The 18898-nt window shown below is 44.1% G+C and overlaps 1 protein-coding gene across 1 annotated transcript in view; it reads left to right on the forward strand.

Annotated features, from left to right (window-relative positions):
* Positions 1-15317: 15317 nt before the first annotated feature.
* Positions 15318-18898, forward strand: part of CLIC4 (chloride intracellular channel 4) — an 83645-nt gene continuing 80064 nt past the window's right edge. Inside the window, exon 1 of the mRNA XM_061596309.1 lies at positions 15318-15795. Coding sequence (XP_061452293.1) covers positions 15721-15795 — 75 coding nt within the window. The 5' untranslated portion in view covers positions 15318-15720. The remainder of the gene's footprint in view (positions 15796-18898) is intronic.

Raw genomic sequence — 18898 nt, forward strand, 5'->3', positions numbered from 1 at the left:
TAAAGTACTGATGAATTTTCCTGAGGACTAATGTGAACTTTGTAATTGATGAAGGTATTTTTATTTTGTTGTTGTATGTGGATATTTTGTCACCATGATAATATGTGAAATGGATACTTGAATTTTGCAGTTGTTTCTTTTTCGTTGTATTTTGAGTTATTATAGGATGACAGTGGTTTTTTTTATATATATTTTGACATTCCATGGTTGTAAAGTTGAAAGGCGGTATACAAATTAAACATGAAATGAAATGAAATGAAATTCACTGATTTAATTCAAAAATCTCTGAACTACACCTGAAAGTAGTCTCCATAATTGCCTGGTGAAATGAATAGGAATTATAACTGCAATCCAATATACTTCTATTCAGAAGCAAGCTCTGTTGGGTTCAGTGGGACTTACTCCTAGGTAAATGTGTATTTTGCAAGCAGCCTTGAGGGCCTTTTGGGCGAAAGGTGGGGTAGGTAGGTAGGTAGGTAGGTAGGTAGGTAGGTAGGTAGGAAGGAAGAAAGAAAGAAAGAAAGAAAGAAAGAAAGAAAGAAAGAAAGAAAGAAAGAAAGAAAGAAAGAAAGAAAGAAAGAAAGAAAGAAAGAAAGAAAGAAAGAAAGAAAGAAAGAAAGAAAGAAAGAATTAATATTAATATTAATATTAATATTGGATTGCAGCCTTAGTCCTTGGTGGGGTAGAACTTTGGACAATTTTTAGTTCATATACCAGAAATTCTCTTGCATGTGATTTTTTTACTTGTTTGATTCTTTGGCCCTTTAAGCTTAAAGATGAAGATATAATACAGTAGTTGGGGAAAATACATTAAAGCATTCGCATCAAACTATGTGTGTATGTCTGATGTTTTCATAGTCTTCTTAAGAAAACATTTTAAGAAAACATTTTCTACTTCAGCACAGCAACTTTGTAACATTCTGAATGCTGGAAAAAAATTGCAGAGGGTCATGTGAATGAACTTGAATGGGAAACTGAAAGTGAACCAAATGAGTTTATTTTGTAAAAGGACAAATGTGAGCTGAAACTACTTCCTATTGAGACATGGCGAACTTGAACTAGTTCCTTTTCAAAACAAACTTCCCACGTTCTGATGTACCCCCATGTCACAGCATAACAGGGCCAACCCCAGGTTTGTGCACAATGAAGTGGACAGAGAATGTAAGAACCCTGCAGGATCAGGCCAGTGGCCCATCTAGTCCAGCATCTTGTTCTCACAATGGCCAACCAGATGCCCATGAGAAACCCACAAGCAGGATCTGAGTGCAATAGCACTCTCTCCTCCTGTGGTTTCCAGCAACTGGTATGCAGAAGAGGAAGAGAGAATGAGATGGTTGGAGAAAGGGGATGCCTGAAGTGGTGCAGAGAGGAGGGGAAAAGGCAGCAAGCAGAGAATGGGTTAAAACAAAAACCTTGAGTTAAGAACATAAGAACATAAGAAGAGCCTGCTGGATCAGGCCAGTGGCCCATCTAGTCCAGCATCCTGTTCTCACAGTGGCCAACCAGGTACCTGGGGGAAGCCCGCAAGCAGGACCCGAGTGCAAGAACACTCTCCCCTCCTGAGGCTTCCGGCAACTGGTTTTCAGAAGCATGCTGCCTCTGACTAGGGTGGCACAGCACAGCCATCACGGCTAGTAGCCATTGATAGCCCTGTCCTCCATGAATTTGTCTAATCTTCTTTTAAAGCCGTCCAAGCTGGTGGCCATTACTGCATCTTGTGGGAGCAAATTCCATAGTTTAACTATGCGCTGAGTAAAGAAGTACTTCCTTTTGTCTGTCCTGAATCTTCCAACATTCAGCTTCTTTGAATGTCCACGAGTTCTAGTATTATGAGAGAGGGAGAAGAACTTTTCTCTATCCACTTTCTCAATGCCATGCATAATTTTATACACTTCTATCATGTCTCCTCTGACCCGCCTTTTCTCTAAACTAAAAAGCCCCAAATGCTGCAACCTTTCCTCGTAAGGGAGTCGCTCCATCCCCTTGATCATTCTGGTTGCCCTCTTCTGAACCTTTTCCAACTCTATAATATCCTTTTTGAGATGAGGTGACCAGAACTGTACACAGTATTCCAAATGCAGCCACACCGTAGATTTATACAACGGCATTATGATATTGGCTGTTTTATTTTCAATACCTTTCCTAATTATCGCTAGCATGGAATTTGCCTTTTTCACAGCTGCCGCACACTGGGTCGACATTTTCATCGTGCTGTCCACTACAACCCTGAGATCTCTCTCCTGGTCGGTCACCGCCAGTTCAGACCCCATGAGCGTATATGTGAAATTCAGATTTTTTGGTCCACTATGCATAATTTTACACTTGTTTATATTGAATTGCATTTGCCATTTTTCCGCCCATTCACTCAGTTTGGAGAGATCTTTTTGGAGCTCTTCGCAATCCCTTTTTGTTTTAACAACCCTGAACAATTTAGTGTCGTCAGCAAACTTGGCCACTTCACTGCTCACTCCTAATTCTAGGTCATTAATGAACAAGTTGAAAAGTACAGGTCCCAATACCGATCCTTGAGGGACTCCACTTTCTACAGCCCTCCATTGGGAGAACTGTCCGTTTATTCCTACTCTCTGCTTTCTGCTTCTTAACCAATTCCTTATCCACAAGAGAACCTCTCCTCTTATTCCATGACTGCTAAGCTTCCTCAGAAGTCTTTGGTGAGGTACCTTGTCAAACGCTTTTTGAAAGTCTAAGTACACTATGTCCACTGGATCGCCTCTATCTATATGCTTGTTGACACTCTCAAAGAATTCTAATAGGTTACTGAGACAGGACTTTCCCTTGCAGAAGCCATGCTGGCTCTGCTTCAGCAAGGCTTGATCTTCTATGTGCTTAGTTAATCTAGCTTTAATAATACTTTCTACCAGTTTTCCAGGGACAGAAGTTAAGCTAACTGGCCTGTAATTTCCGGGATCCCCTCTGGATCCCTTTTTGAAGATTGGCGTTACATTTGCCACTTTCCAGTCCTCAGGCACGGAGGAGGACCTGAGGGACAAGTTACATATTTTAGTTAGCAGATCAGCAATTTCACATTTGAGTTCTTTGAGAACTCTCGGGTGGATGCCATCCGGGCCCGGTGATTTGTCAGTTTTTATATTGTCCATTAAGCCTAGAACTTCCTCTCTCGTTACCACTATTTGTCTCAGTTCCTCAGAATCCCTTCCTGCAAATGTTAGTTCAGGTTCAGGGATCTGCCCTATATCTTCCACTGTGAAGACAGATGCAAAGAATTCATTTCGCTTCTCTGCAATCTCCTTATCGTTCTTTAGTACACCTTTGACTCCCTTATCATCCAAGGGTCCAATCGCCTCCCTAGATGGTCTCCTGCTTTGAATGTATTTATAGAATTTTTTGTTGTTGGTTTTTATGTTCTTAGCAATGTGCTCCTCAAATTCTTTTTTAGCATCCCTTATTGTCTTCTTGCATTTCTTTTGCCAGAGTTTGTGTTCTTTTTTATTTTCTTCATTCGGACAAGACTTCCATTTTCTGAAGGAAGACTTTTTGCCTCTAAGAGCTTCCTTGACTTTGCTCGTTAACCATGCTGGCATCTTCTTGGCGGTACCTTTTCTGATCTGCGGTATGCACTCCAGTTGAGCTTCTAATATAGTGTTTTTAAACAACTTCCAAGCATTTTCGAGTGATGTGACCCTCTGGACTTTGTTTTTCAGCTTTCTTTTTACCAATCCCCTCATTTTTGTGAAGTTTCCTCTTTTGAAGTCAAATGTGACCGTGTTGGATTTTCTTGGCAATTGGCCATTTACATGTATGTTTAATTTAATAGCACTGTGGTCACTGCTCCCAATCGGTTCAACAACACTTACATCTCGCACCAGGTCCCGGTCCTCACTGAGGATTAAGTCCAGGGTTGCCGTCCCTCTGGTCGGTTCAATGACCAACTGGTCTAGGGAATAGTCATTTAGAATATCTAGAAACTTTGCTTCTTTGTCATGACTGGAACACATATGCAGCCAGTCTATGTCCGGGTAGTTGAAGTCACCCATTACTACCACATTTCCTAGTTTGGATGCTTCCTCAATTTCATATCTCATCTCAAGGTCTCCCTGAGCATTTTGATCAGGGGGACGATAGATCGTTCCCAGTATTAAGTCCCTCCTGGGACATGGTATCACCACCCACAATGATTCTGTGGAGGAGTCTGCCTCTTTTGGGGTTTCGAGCTTGCTGGATTCAATACCTTCTTTCACATATAGAGCAACTCCGCCACCAATACGTCCTTTCTTGTCCTTCCGATATAGTTTATATCCAGGGATATCCGTATCCCACTGGTTTTCTCCATTCCACCTGGTCTCCGTTATGCTCACTATATCAATGCTCTCCTCTAAGACCAAGCACTCCAGTTCTCCCATCTTGGTTCGCAGGCTCCTAGCATTAGCGTACAGGCACTTGTAAGCAGTGTCTCTCTTCAAGTGTCTTTGGCACTTGTGGTTTGGCCTGTGGTAATTTTGCTCTTCTGAATTTATATCCTGTGCCCCTGCTCTCACAATGCCTACTTCTAGGCCTACCCCTTTTAAAATTTCATCATTTCTTTGGTTTTTATCCCAGGGGGGAGGTTTATTCCGAACCGGACCTTTCTCAGCTCCTGTCGGGTTTCCCCCCTCAGTCAAATGGAAACAGTAAAAAAGGGAGGGGGAAGAAAAGCTTTCCTGCAGCTGATGTAATGATGTGGTCCTCTAAGGAGCAATCGGTAAAAGCAACCCTTGGCGTGAGTCCTTGGTTGTAGGCCCAGGCTGTGACATCACTTCAGAATGCCGTGTTGAAAACAGCTATCTTTGTTTTTCTGAATCCGGCTATTATGAGCTCACTTGCAGAGGGCTGGCAGTGAACGCTGCAGCTGGAAATGTCAACTGTCACTGTCAAGAGAGACAAGAGTCCCAAATGCTATAGACAATGCACTGTTGGCAGATGGGGACAGGAAGACTAGATAGGGAGAGAGAGAGAAGCATTTGCCAATGAATTACCTCATGCCAGCTCTCACTCTCACACACACTGACCCTGTTATCAGCAGGCCCTGACTTGAAGCCTAAATTTACTTTGGTTTGGGACATTTAACGATCATTCCTTTAAGTATTTATAAACCACACGTTTGGAAAAATCCAGCCAGGTGGTATCAACATACAGTGTCACAATACATCGATAAATACTGGAAAAAGAAATTCCACATTTCGAAGGCCTTTCTGAATAACACAGTTGTCAGGAGACGTCCAACAGAAGCCAGGGATGATTCCTGCTGACCCTCTACTGGCAGGGAGTTCCACAAGGCAGGGCCGCCACAGAAAGGCTCAGCCCTTAGTAAAGGATGACCAAACCTCAGGGGTGTTGGGAACCACAAGAAGTGCCCCATTGGAGGATCTCAGTAATCCAAGGTGGAGCACAAGGAAGTGAGACAGCTCCATGTTTCTGACCCAACTCACTGGTTCTGTACATTCCAGTGGGGAAGGTGCCATAGCCTGTTGTAGTGAAAACATCCAAGAGTCTTATGGAACCTTGAAGACCAATACGTTGTTTTATCGGCTAGAGTAGACTTCAATGCATTGTTCGTTTATGTATTTATTTTCTAAATGTATTAAAGTGTTCTGTGGGCTTTGTACAGGAAAATGCATGAAGTATTATCCTAAGCCTGTCCTCCAATCCATGAAAGTTTATGCCTGTGGGCACCACAGAGACTCCAGAGACTCCCTTGGTGCCTACCAAAGCCCCTTCCCCTCTAATGTTTATTTTTAAATGGAGTTTTTGGGGGAAGGGTCTGTTTTTTTGAGGGGAGATAGCCTCTTTTATTTGTTTTGGGAGGTGTGGGTGTGTTGCCTGTCGGGGTAATGATGACGATTGTGAGCATCTCCAGTTTTTCTGAGAAATGGGTATTTTGGTGATTGTGAGCATCCCCAGTTTTTCTGAGAAATGGGTATTTTGGGGTGTCCACAACAGTATAGGAACATAGGAAGCTGCCCTATACTAAGGGTAGAAACACCCTCACTGTTCTGCTGGTATCAGTTTCGCCTTCAAACCCCGACCCTTTTTACTGTAAAACCTGGCAGGGGCCGCTTGAGTGTGTGTGTGTTTTTAATTCAACTTCAAAGAGATTTTGCACCTGATCGGCAGATCAACTGTTCCCCCTCCAGGTGTGGCTAATGGAAATGCTTTGCTGTAGGTAACTAGTATGTTCACAGCCTGAGTAACAACATTGATCTATCTTGCTCAGTATTGTCTACACTGACTGACAGTGGCTCTCCAGGGTTTCACAGAGGATTTTCTGCCAGCTCCACCCGGAGAAGCTGGGGATTGAACCTGGGATCTTCTGCATGCAAAGCAGATGATCTACCACTGAGCTATTCCCAAAAATACCTCTGTGCTCAAAAGGGTTGGGGACCCTGGCTTATGCCATACTAGACATTTCAATCTTTACTTTGCTCTCTGTGTTGTTTATAGTTGGCTATAGTTATTAGGGATCCAATATTTAACTGATAACTGTTAAGATTAAATTATTGAAATCAGCTTGATTAGCTCAAAAGGTACCCCTGCTTAATTGTTCAGCTGGTCGGCCTGATTGGGTTCAGTTTGTCATTTGTTCCAAAATGACTGCAGATCTCTAGAGAAAACAGGTTTAAGGAGAGAAAGAGCCCCCAAAGCAAGTGTATCACCATCTCCACCTTGTGTAGTTATTAAACTTTCCAGCAGGACTAGGGTGACAATAGCCCAACTGGTTTGGGGGAAATCACGTCAAAAACATCACATGTATTTGTCTTTGGATGAAGACATAAACCAATCTAAATAAACAATTTTGCTTATCCTCTTCTTCTCTTTTGTTGCTGAGGAACCAACCCTAAGAATGATATAAATGGGGGAGGGAATCGCTGCAGACTTAGCTATCAGAAATAATACATTGAGCCTGTGGCATCTGTTTAACTAGAAAGCACCCCTCAAGGTACAGATGAAAAATGACAACTGCAGAGGACCTCATTTCCACAATCTGTTCACATAACCGAAGGTCAAATAGGTGGATGTGTGATTGCTCCTTTGTGCACACACATCTTTTTGTCTTAAGGGCCTTTTTTAAAAACCAAAAGAACATTTAAAGGCAACACCCATCAATTCAGAGTCAGGCATTGACCAGTGTGATGCAGAGGTTCTGTGTGGAGAGAGCCATATTTACATGTAATTATGTGATTGGCCTTGTTGCCCCAAGGAAATGCAAATCCCAGGCTCAACATGAATGATAGAATCAATAACATTTGTGCAAATGTGCTTCGCGTAGGCAGTATTTACTTTATTGGTCCCAGAGAAGGCAGCTGTTCACTGTCATCTCAAATTATTTTGCTCTCCTGGGTGCAAATTATTGTTCTTCTTTCTGCATCTTGCAAAGTATTGCACTCTGCCACTGAGTTATGTTCTTGCCCCACACTACCACACACACTAACACAATCACCCCCTGGTTCCGATCCAAGTTTTCCTATGCTTACAGAGATATCACCAAAATGGTATAACTTTTTACACATAACTTGGAGGCATGCGGATACTCAAAAAATGTTTAGGGGAAACAAACCTCAGGCACCCCAAAAACAACTGCATAAAGATTCAATAGCATGGGATGTTGACTGACTGGAAAGGGGGGATCCTGAAAACTGATGGGAGGTGGAGTGGAAAGGAATGTGTAGAAAGAGAGGATGGTGGAAGTGACATATAGATAGAGAAAGTGAAGACTGAACCATCTAATTTTCTGGGTAAGTAATTCCTAGAAGAAGGCAATGGTAAGCCACCTCTGAATACCGCTTACCATGAAAACCCTATTCATAGGGTCACCATAAGTCAGAATCCACTTGAAGGCAGTCCATTTCCATTTTCAATTTCCTAGTTCACACCGGGAAGCTATTTTAAAATGTCCTCAGGTGTAGAGATAGCTTCCGATAGATATCTATAGAGAAATTAAAGATTTTAATGTAGCAATCTTCACTGTCCCCCCGCCCACAAAAAAACCCAAAGGAGAAAATAAAGTCTTAAATGGAGGAACTCTTTCCCTCTAAAAGACTAATAAGGACTGAGAGTGCTCAGTGGGCACAGAATGCTGATTGACTATGAGAGGGGGAGGCAGAAAGAGAAACCTGAGGGGGAGGGGGAATGGAATGGAGTAGTTCAGTGGTTCCCAAAACAATTTCCCCATGGACCACTTGAGAATCTATGCTGGTCTTGGTGGACCACGTAATGATTTTCCTGCCCGATGTAGCAATTGCAATGCACCATGCTAGGTGCTGCATGATTTTTAATTGTATTTTATTGCTTCTTTATTTCCTATATATAGTATTTTATTGCAGTACATTTGCATTTCATAGAATTCAAGTCAATATGAACATTTATTTATTATTATTTATTAAATTTATACCTCACCTTTCTTTTCATGATAGAAACCCAAGGTGGCTTACATGTGGTTCCCAGGTGGTCTCCCATCTAGGCACTGACCAGACCTGACCCTGCTTATCTTGGTCCATGGTCCACAGTTGGGGACCCCTGGAGGGAGTAACTGAAACCCCAAACAGAAGCATTCCACACTGCAACATTTTTGTTGCAGGACCTGTCAGCTCTACACTGCATCAGCAGTGTCAGGGGGGGCTGGAAATTCCTGGGTCTTTGGCAGGGAAGGAAAATCCTTAGCCAGCAGTCGGGTTGTAAATCTGCCAGGTCTATCTGAAGCGTACTTGCCGAGTCAGAAGTCCAGAAGCGAGGTCAGTGGAGGTCCGGGATCAATTGCCAAGGAGGTCAGTCAAAGAGATGCTGCAGGGAAACTAAGTCTACACAAAGCCACGCCTGACATTGCAGTCAGCAACAAGCTGCAGCCAAGGTGTGCCTTATAAAGAGCAGGATGGACAGCAGGTGTGAGCCCTCAGCGTTTGGGCCTTAAGGAGACAGGCCTGCCTCTCTTTTGCCTGACCTTCTGCTGTCTACGTTCTGCAGGTGAGGGGGGAGTATCCTGTTCACCCTGGGGTGCTCTGCAGCTGAGGGGCAGAAGGAGCTGGATTCTCAGGAGGCTCCTCCGTGTCTCCTTCTGAGTCTGCTGCTCCTGGGTCTGCTGCTGTTACTCCTGAGTCGTCCTCATCTGAGGAGTCCTCTGATGGGGCCATGACAGGACCCCACTTCTTTTTTTGTAAAGGCATTGCCAAATTCTTCACAAAAGGCAAAATGGAAGGGCACGATGGGAACGGTGACTTGCAAGGGACAAGAACCAGAAAACAGAGACTGTCCCTGGTAAGTAGAGAAAGTTGCAGCATTGCAGAGATGCGTTTGGCACAGACTTGGGCCCACAAATCAGGAACACAGCAAGATGGAAGATGCTCAGCATGAAGCTCAGCATATTTGCCTGTTCCCATTTTCATGCAAAGATTTCCCTAACAAATTATATGGGAAAGACATCGGGTTTGCCACTGTAGGAGGCAGGCCTGCATTAATACTTCCATCAGCTGGGATCTCCTGCTGACCCTTGATGTCAGGGGCCTGGTCCCAAACAGGGAAGCCTGCAGACAATACTCTCTGTTCGTGCCTCTCTCAGTAATCCTTGGGCACAATAGGTTGCTGAGCCTAAAAGCACATATTTAACTCTGCCCCGCTCCTCAGGGAAAACAACCATGGCACCAAAGGCTTCCCCAACATAGTGCCCTCCAGAGATATTGGAGTGCAACTCCCATCAGCTAATGGTCAGGGATAATGGGAGATGTAGTTCACAACATCTAGAGGGTACCAGGTTGGGGAAGACTGCTCTAAAAAAGCAATGTGTGCCACTGGTACAGTACTGATCATTCAAAAGCTCTTCAGCTGTAATTAAAACTCACTTATTTGTTGGCACCCTCTGTCCCTGGAGCTTCAAAATTGTGTGAGCTTTGCATTTGCCTTATGATTCCTGCCAGATCAAAGGTTTTCAATCTGTGTAATTATATTTTTTTAAGCCGTGTTGCCAACTTTTTTGGTCAGCCCTACTCCTGGGCCTGTTAACACCAGCTTGTTCTGCTGTCGTTACAAGATGCTTCTCTCTCTGTGTCATCTGTTATTTTCTGTGAGCCAAGTTTGAACCCCTGGAGGGCCAAGTCTGGTCCATGGGCCAGAGGTTCCCCACCTCGGAGGTAGAACATAGCCATGATGGCTAGTAACCTTATCTTCCATTAATTTGTTGAAACCTCTTTTAAAGTCATCCAAGCTGGTGGCCATCACTATATTAGTTACAAATATTGTCTCTCAAAGCGCCCCAGAAATTAAAGCCTTGTTACATGTCTCACAGGCCCATGACTATTTTGTTGTCTGTGGCAAAGGACATGATAGCATCCCCACCTATTCCATCTAAGACAACTGGATTCCTGCATTGAGCAGGGGGTTGGACTCGATGGCCTTATAGGTCACTTCCAACTCTACTATTCTATGATTCTATGGACTGGCAGCTGACTCTGAGTTCAACATGATGGCAGAACAATGCCCTCCACCACATCTGAGGGCAAGAGGCTGTTGTGGGGGTGGTGCAGGACAGGCTGTATGGCATACACAGCTCCATCCTTTAACAGCAGAGAATGACCAGGGAACTCAGGGGAAATCATCAGGCAGGGGGAAGGCAGCACCACCACCCACAATCATCTACCAGTCAAGGGCCGTTGCTCACTTGGCCTAATCATAAGACTGGCCTTGTACAGGCCTACAGATGTTCCACTAGCCACACCTGGAGGGGAAACGGGTTAATCTGCCGATCAGTTGCAAAATCTGTTTGAAGCTGAATTACAACAACAACAACAACAACACACTCTCAAGTGGCTTCCACCAGGTTTTACAGTAGAAAGTGGCAGGGTTTGACTAGCATTGTGTGCCCCTGTTTTCAGAAGGGAGAGGTAGAGATACACTGAAATCTGCAGAACAGTGAGTGTGCTGCCTTATACTGAGTCAGACCATTTACAGCTCAGTATTGTCTACACTGACTGGCAGCGGCTCTCCCGGTTTTCAGGCCAGTGTGTCTCTCCCAGCCCTACCTGGAGATGCCAGGGACTGAACCTGGGACCTTCTACATGTAAGGCAGATGCTCTACTACCGAGCGATTGCCTTTCCAAAGATTGTGTAGTGAATGGTTCGTTCATCTCACAGGTATTCAAGCAGCTGCTCTGAGCAATTTTTTGCAACCTCAAATCCTGCTGTGGGGTGGCAGAGACGCAGGAGGAAGCTGGTTTCCTGCCCCCACTTCTTTGCCAAGCACAGCCCGATGCGGTGGCTGGTCCCAGACATGAGGTCATTGGGCCTCGCACCAGCAAGTTTGCTCTAGCGGCTTATGCTTGTCCCTCCCTTATGTAGGGAAATAGAAAGTTTCTTCAAAATAGGACAGCAAAATCTACACTCTTTCTACACTCCACAATTAGCACAGGGTGCAGCATGACAACAGGATGAGGAGCTAAGGCTTGATATTGCTACATTTAAATTTGCTACTGGATTTGCTGCCAGTGACTGTGGGATGGGATCCATGGACAGTGAGTGGGTCAGGGACTGAACATCAAAGATGGAATGAGATGGTGGGTGAGAGCCAATCGAAATGTGCTCCTATCCCTCTGAAGCTGCCTATAAATGAAATTCCTCATAGATTAAAAGCTACAGCAATGCAAACCGACACAATGGGTGGTATCCCATCTTAGCCATACTCACAGTAGACTGAGTGGACTTAATGCATGTTTATTTATTTATTTATTATTAATTTATGAATCACCTTTTACATGTGTGTTAAGGCACTTTACAAACATAAAAACAGCTAAAATATATTTTTAAATGGTACTAAAAACATCTGAAGATTCGTTTAAAAACAATACAAAATGAGCCTCTAAGGCAGAGAACTTTTCATCCAGCTGGAAACGCTTGTCGAAACAAAAACGTCATTCGTTGTTTCTGGAAGGTACAAATACATGTTGTAACTTAGGCCCATCAATTTGAATGGGTCTATTCCAAATGAAACTTAAGAACATAAGAAGAGCCTGCTGGATCAGGCCAGTGGCCCATCCAGTCCAGCATCCTGTTCTCACAGTGGCTAACCAGGTACCTGGGGGAAGCCTGCAAGCAGGACCCGAGTGCAAGAACACTCTCCCCTCCTGAGGCTTCCAGCAACTGGTTTTCAGAAGCATGCTGCCTCTGACTAGGGTGGCAGAGCACAGCCATCATGGCTAGTAGCCATTGATAGCCCTGTCCTCCATGAATTTGTCTAATCTTCTTTTAAAGCCGTCCAAGCTGGTGGCCATTACTGCATCTTGTGGGAGCAAATTCCATAGTTTAACTATGCGCTGAGTAAAGAAGTACTTCCTTTTGTCTGTCCTGAATCTTCCAACATTCAGCTTCTTTGAATGTCCACGAGTTCTAGTATTATGAGAGAGGGAGAAGAACTTTTCTCTATCCACTTTCTCAATGCCATGCATAATTTTATACACTTCTATCATGTCTCCTCTGACCCGCCTTTTCTCTAAACTAAAAAGCCCCAAATGCTGCAACCTTTCCTCGTAAGGGAGTCGCTCCATTCCCTTGATCATTCCGGTTGCCCTCTTCTGAACCTTTTCCAACTCTATAATATCCTTTTTGAGATGAGGCGACCAGAACTGTACACAGTATTCCAAATGCGGCCACACCATAGATTTATACAATGGCATTATGATATCGGCTGTTTTATTTTCAATACCTTTCCTAATTATCGCTAGCATGGAATTTGCCTTTTTCACAGCTGCCGCACACTGGGTCGACATTTTCATTGTGCTGTCCACTACAACCCCGAGGTCTCTCTCCTGGTCGGTCACCGCCAGTTCAGACCCCAACTTAGTTGGATCAATCCATAGAATTGTTGATATCTCTCTCTTTCAAAAAGTATTTAATGCTAGAGTATTCTTTAAGTACAACTGAGAATACACCCAGCATATCTTCCAACATTTCAGAAATGAAAATGGGGGCTTGTTGTATCCTTCTCATACAACGGATTACAGTCTTAAACTTTCACCTCCTACTCTGAGGTCTCACTTCCGGAGATACCAGGGAAGGTAGCTGAACTCTTGAGAGAGATAACGCTTGCAGATGAAGCTGACAACATTTGAAGAAGGCATCTCCAAAAGCCAAAAATAGGGACAGCAATCTACCAGGAAAAAAAAGACTAGAAAAAAGGGATTGCACTTGGAAAATCAGAACAGTGGGAGCATATATATGCAGCAGTATTTTCCAAAGAACATGCATTCTGCGCTAGGGCAGCAATCTTGGACTTGAGGTATGATGGTTGAAGCAGGGGTGGGGAAGTTGTGGGCCACTTGATGTTGTTGGACTCCACTTCCCATCAGCCCCAGCCAGCATGGCCAGTAGCCAGAGATGATGGGAGTTGTAGTCCAGCAACCTGGGAGTTGCTGTTATGTGCCTTCAAGTCGATTTCAATTTATGGTGACCCTATGAATCAGCAACCTCCAAGAGCAGCTGTCATGAACCACCCTATTCATATCTTGAAAGTTCAGGTCTGTGGCTCCCTTTATGGAATCAATCCATCTCTTGTTTGACCTTCCTCTTTTTCTACTCCCTTCTGTTTTTCCCAGCATCATTGTCTTTTCTAGTGAATCATGTCTTCTCATGATGTGTCCGAAGTATGATAAGCCCAGTTTCATAATTTTAGCTTCTAATTATAGTTCTGGTTTAAATTGCTCCAACACCCAATTATTTGTCTTTTTCACGGTCCATGGTATCTGCAAAGCTCTCCTCCAACTCCACATTTCAAATGAGTTTTTTTCTTATCCACTGTTTTCACTCTCCAACTTTCATATCCATACATAGGGATCGGGAATACCATGGTCTGAATGATCCTGACTTTGGTGTTCAGTGATACATCTTTGCATTTGAGGACCTTTTCTAGTTCTCTCATAGCTGCCCTCCCCAGTCCTAGCCTTCTTCTGATTTCTTGACTATTGTCTCCATTTTGTTTAATGACTGTGCCAAGGTACTAATAATCCTTGACAAGTTCAGTGTCCTCATTGTCAACTGTAAAGTTACATAAATCTTCTGTTGTTATTACTTTAGTCTTCAATCTTGATGTTCAGCTGTAGTCCTGCTTTTGTGCTTTCCTCTTTAACTTTCATCAGAATTCATTTCAAATCATTACTGGTTTCTGCTAAGAGTATGGTATCGTCTGCATATCTTAAATTATTGATATTTCTCCCTCCAATTTTCACACCTCCTTCATCTTGGCCCAATCCCGCTTTCCGTATGATATGTTCTGCATATAGATTGATATAGATTAAATGTGAATGTACGGCCTTTAAGTCGATTCTGACTTATGGCGACCCTATGAATAGGGTTTTCATGGTAAGCGGTATTCAGAGAGGGTTTACCATTGCCTTCCTCTGAGGCTGAGAGGTAGTGACTGGCCCAAGGTCACCCAGTGAGCTTCATGGCTGTGTGGGGATTCGAACCCTGGTCTCCTAGGTCGTAGTCCAACACCTAACCACTACATCACACTGGCTCTCTACACCATATATGGAGCAACAAATGCTAGATGTCCAAGCTGGATTTAGAAAGATTAGAGGCTTCAAATCTCCACCTGACCATGAAGCTCACTAGGTGACCTTGGGCCAGTCAGTAACTCTCAGTCTAACCTACTTCACAGGGTTGTTGCAATAATAATACGAAGAAGGGAAGAATCATGTATGCCTCCTTGGAGGAAAGGTGGGATATAAATGTAATAATACATATTTATTAACAATAAACATTTATTATTTTAATTGTTAATCACTTCAGGAAGTTTTTGGGCAGCAATTCATAAATGAAATAATAAAAATAGCAATAAATACCAGATATATAGACACAAAATAAAGAAATAAATGCTTATGCCAGAGCAAATTTGTTACCCTTTAAGGGGCCACAACCCTCCCTTGTTTCTACTGCAAGATAGTAACATAGCTATCCCTCTGAAAATTGTTGCTTTTGTGAATTTGCTATTTATTGATTGATTGATTACCTCTGATACTCATTGACATTTTCTGGATTAAAAGGGCGGGTGCATGAACAGAACATGAACAAATGGTTGTGGACTAGTAACTTGTTTGTGAGTTATTTGAAAGCCTCATTTTCTTTCTCTTTCTCTCTCCTCTCTCTCTCTCCACACACACAAAACACGCGCGCGCACATGTAAAAACACGCCCTTTCCCTCCATCCTCTTTGGGTCGAGGAACCACTACAGCCACGCCCCTTCCACTAAACCACACCCATCCCCACATATGAACATTTAGCGCCTCTCCAACAGAGTCCCCGCCTCTTCTTCTGCGGGAGCAAGTTAGAGTCTCAAGACACGCCTCTTTCACGGTATAAGGCCCCGTCCTCACCTGTGTTAGGTTTTTCTCGGCGGAGCCTTTCCAACCTTTATCTGCCGAAGTTTTTATTCCTCCGAGCCACGCCCCGTTCGCGGCACAATCCCCGCCCCTTAGTATAAATAGCCGGCGTCTCTTGAGCCGCGCAGCCTTGTTCGGCAGTGCTGAAGGGAGCAAGGCTGAAGTGGGTGAGAGAGAACGCTCGCTCCCGTTCCTACCCCCACCTACGGGCGCGCGTACACCCACCCGCGGTGAGGGGAGGCGAGCCGAGGACCGGCTGAGCGGAGGAGGAGTTTTCCCGCTTGCTCGTAGGGCGTCGTCTCTCTACACAGAGCGGCTGGTTGCTCCTGAGCGAGGAAAGCAGAGCATGGCGCTCTCGGTGCCGGTCAACGGGGTGAAGGAGGAAGGCGACAAGGAGCCTCTCATCGAGCTCTTCGTCAAGGTACAAAGGGCTCCTTCTAGCCGGGGAGGGGAGATGCCTCCATCCCTCCGCGCTACCCCCACCCCGTCATTTAGCAGCCCAGTAGTGTGTGGTTCTTCCCTGTTCCTTACTGAGGGCGTCGACTTGACTCGCCTTATTCCCCATCGCCGTTATACAGTATTTCTCATGTATACTCTGGGGCCGCTCGACTTGTTTGTTTAGGTTGCTTATGCTCCGCTTTGTAGAGACTCTTAGAGGGGCTTATAAAGGATTCTCGCAACGAAAATCGCATTCAAGCCTGGCGTCCTCGCAATAACAGTCGCATTTAATTCTCCCACCGCACCATGCATTTCAAGCACATTCAACTCGCGCTGCTTCCCCTGAAGAAACCTGGGAACCCTAGTTTGTGAAGGGTGCTGGGAGTTGTAGCTCTGTGAGTGGGAAACTATAGTTCCCAGGATTCTTTGGGCGAAGTCATGCGCTTTAAATGGACGGTGTGGCGTCTGGATGGTTCAGGTGGCATTTCTTGCCCTCATCCTTGGTCTTCCCTAGCATTGCCCCTTCGGCCTCTGCCTGCTAGGCAGAAGAGCCCACTAAAGACCCCTGAAACAAGTGAATGGAGGCAATTCTTCATTGGCTGCTAGCAGCAACTCTCTCCCCCCCCCCCCCAATTGAGGGAATCGTCTTGATTTGCTCTCTCCAATACTCAGTAGCAGCCTCCCGCCCACAGCCGCGCATTCCCCCCCCACCTCAGACAGGGACAACCCATTTGCAACAGCTGGTTGGGCTCTGTTCCTCCCACTATCTCAAATGGAATTTGGGAAGTGACAGCCTAGCCCTGTGTGTGGGTATTTGGAAATAATCCCCAGTGAACTCAACTTCCAAGGAAGTGTGCCGTGGGTTGCCTATAGGGCAAGCAAATGGTGGGAGTAAGTAACAAAGCAATGTGTTGGATGAGCAGGTTCTCCTCCCTGCCCCACACTGGCATCTTTCTGTCTCCTCCCTGCCTTTAATGGGGTTCCTGTTGGGTTGATATATCCCACGAAGTACTTTATTGTAGAAACAAGGACTCTAAAACTCATGAATGAAATGGGTACTAATCAGCCTGACATTTCTACACATATCCCCCTTGCCCTGTGGGTTCTTCTCTTGCTGCATGTTCCCACTCTTAACATTCCTCCTTAAACACAGGCACATATGCTGTGAGAATTGTCAGTTCCATGATGGGTTTAGAAAGTTTTCCCTGTGGCTCTTCCTATTTTCTGACATGCTGGAGTTCTTCCATCCCAGCATTGCCTCAGTTTGGGAATGTGCAATCCTTAGTTGTCTTCTACTCCACTCCTAAATTTTGTTTATATCAGTTTGTATATCCAGTCCTCTTTCCTTGTTTGATTCTAGGCATCCTTCCTGTCATAGGTAGTGACCTTCAATTCAAAGACCCCATTGTCGTGTTAGGCGTTGCATAAAGGCTCCCCACCCCTCAATTTAGAGAATTCAGCCACCTCCCTATAACTCAACTAACCAATTTAAAAACTAACTTTAGCCCCTGCTCCTTTCTTCTATTTCCTTTGGAAGCTAATTGCCTCAGAGTAGGTTTTTACTCAGTTGTGGGTCTCTAGCTTGGCCCAGGAATTCCCCATGTTCACAGTGTTCCATTCATTTCTACCAATCACTTCACTCCAGAAAAATTCTTCTTATGGCATATCTTAGTACCAGTCTGGTGCGGTTCCTCCCCTTTCCATAGATCTTAGCTGCAGATAATATATGAAACCCACCTTGAGTGCACCCAGTAGCCTTTTGTTCCTACTGTTGAGTAAGAATTGTTGTGTTGGGAGGATCTTAACATTTCTAACTTGTTTGGATGGTTACTGAGGGCTTCAGTCAAATATTCCTGATTTTTTAAAAGCATTTTTGTAATGTCTTGTGCTGGTTTTTTTTTAACATGCTGGGTGTTTTCAAGTAATACTTTGGATAGTTTTCTCCAGATCTTCCTTAGCTTTATCTCTTTTTTCCCCCTCTCAATGTGCAATCCAATGGATCCTAAATTGTGGGAGACAAATGGTAGTTAATTCAGGAGCTCAGTTCTCTGTAGATGCTATATTAAATACATAGTACATCAAGACTGGGTTGAAAAAACATCTTGGTGGTCCAATATCAGGCTTTTTGGTAAAACAGGCAGTGGTACCAACACTTTAGCGGGGGAGTGGAGTGGCACTGTGGTTGGTGAAGGAGACATCACCCAAAGGGAAGTCCACGTGATTTCAAGAACTGAAAGAAAACCATTTCATGGATCAAAATGAAAACAATAGTTTACTTTAGCCTTCCATATTTTCTCCTTATGCCCTCCAACATTTAATTGTTCTGTTATTGGAGTTGGGAGGAGGGAGGAGGAGACTGCTAGCTACTACCTACCTCATTTCAAAGACTCTGCAGCTGCATGATTAGGAACTAGTCTGCAGTTGAGAAGCTATGACTTTCCTGGGTTGCACACCTAAGTTTTAGTTCTGAATCGTCCTCCTTCCCATTCTGTTTTCTTCTTCTGTTTCCTATTTATTTGTATATTTAGAGTCTATTAATGTTGGACATAATTTTTAGAGTGGTTAAAGACTTGGTTCTGTATATAGAAATATCAACATTCCTAGTTTCCAGTAGGATGGAGATGACGTAAAATGATTGATCAAAATGGCCTTTTGGGAGCGTGCCTTGGCCTCAACCTCTCCCTGTTTGGTTTCACCAGATACTCTGGCTTTAACATTTACTAAATGCAACTTTATTTTGTGAAGTGTTTTTTAAAGTAAGTGCAGTTTCCAAGTGCTTCAGTAATAAAATCTTCCCTGTTTTCTGCATTCTTCCCTGCTTCTGTAACGTACATTCACCTCTCTCACTGAGGGCAGAAGTATTGGGCTGGGAATCAGAGGGAGACTTGATGGAGTCTGGATGAAGTAATGTTCTCCTGAAGTATTACTTCATGCAGGCTATGAATAGTCCATTACTCACTTACTCTTGGAGATAGTGCAAAAAGTGTTGGCTTGATTTCCTCCATCCACTTCTGCAAAACTGTTTTTTTTAGGGGGGGGTTATAAAGAACTGCATGGGATTGGTTTAAAAAGGCATGGTTATCCTT

This window comes from Rhineura floridana, chromosome 15, assembly GCF_030035675.1.
Source record: "Rhineura floridana isolate rRhiFlo1 chromosome 15, rRhiFlo1.hap2, whole genome shotgun sequence".
NCBI classification, from domain to species: Eukaryota; Metazoa; Chordata; class Lepidosauria; order Squamata; family Rhineuridae; genus Rhineura; species Rhineura floridana.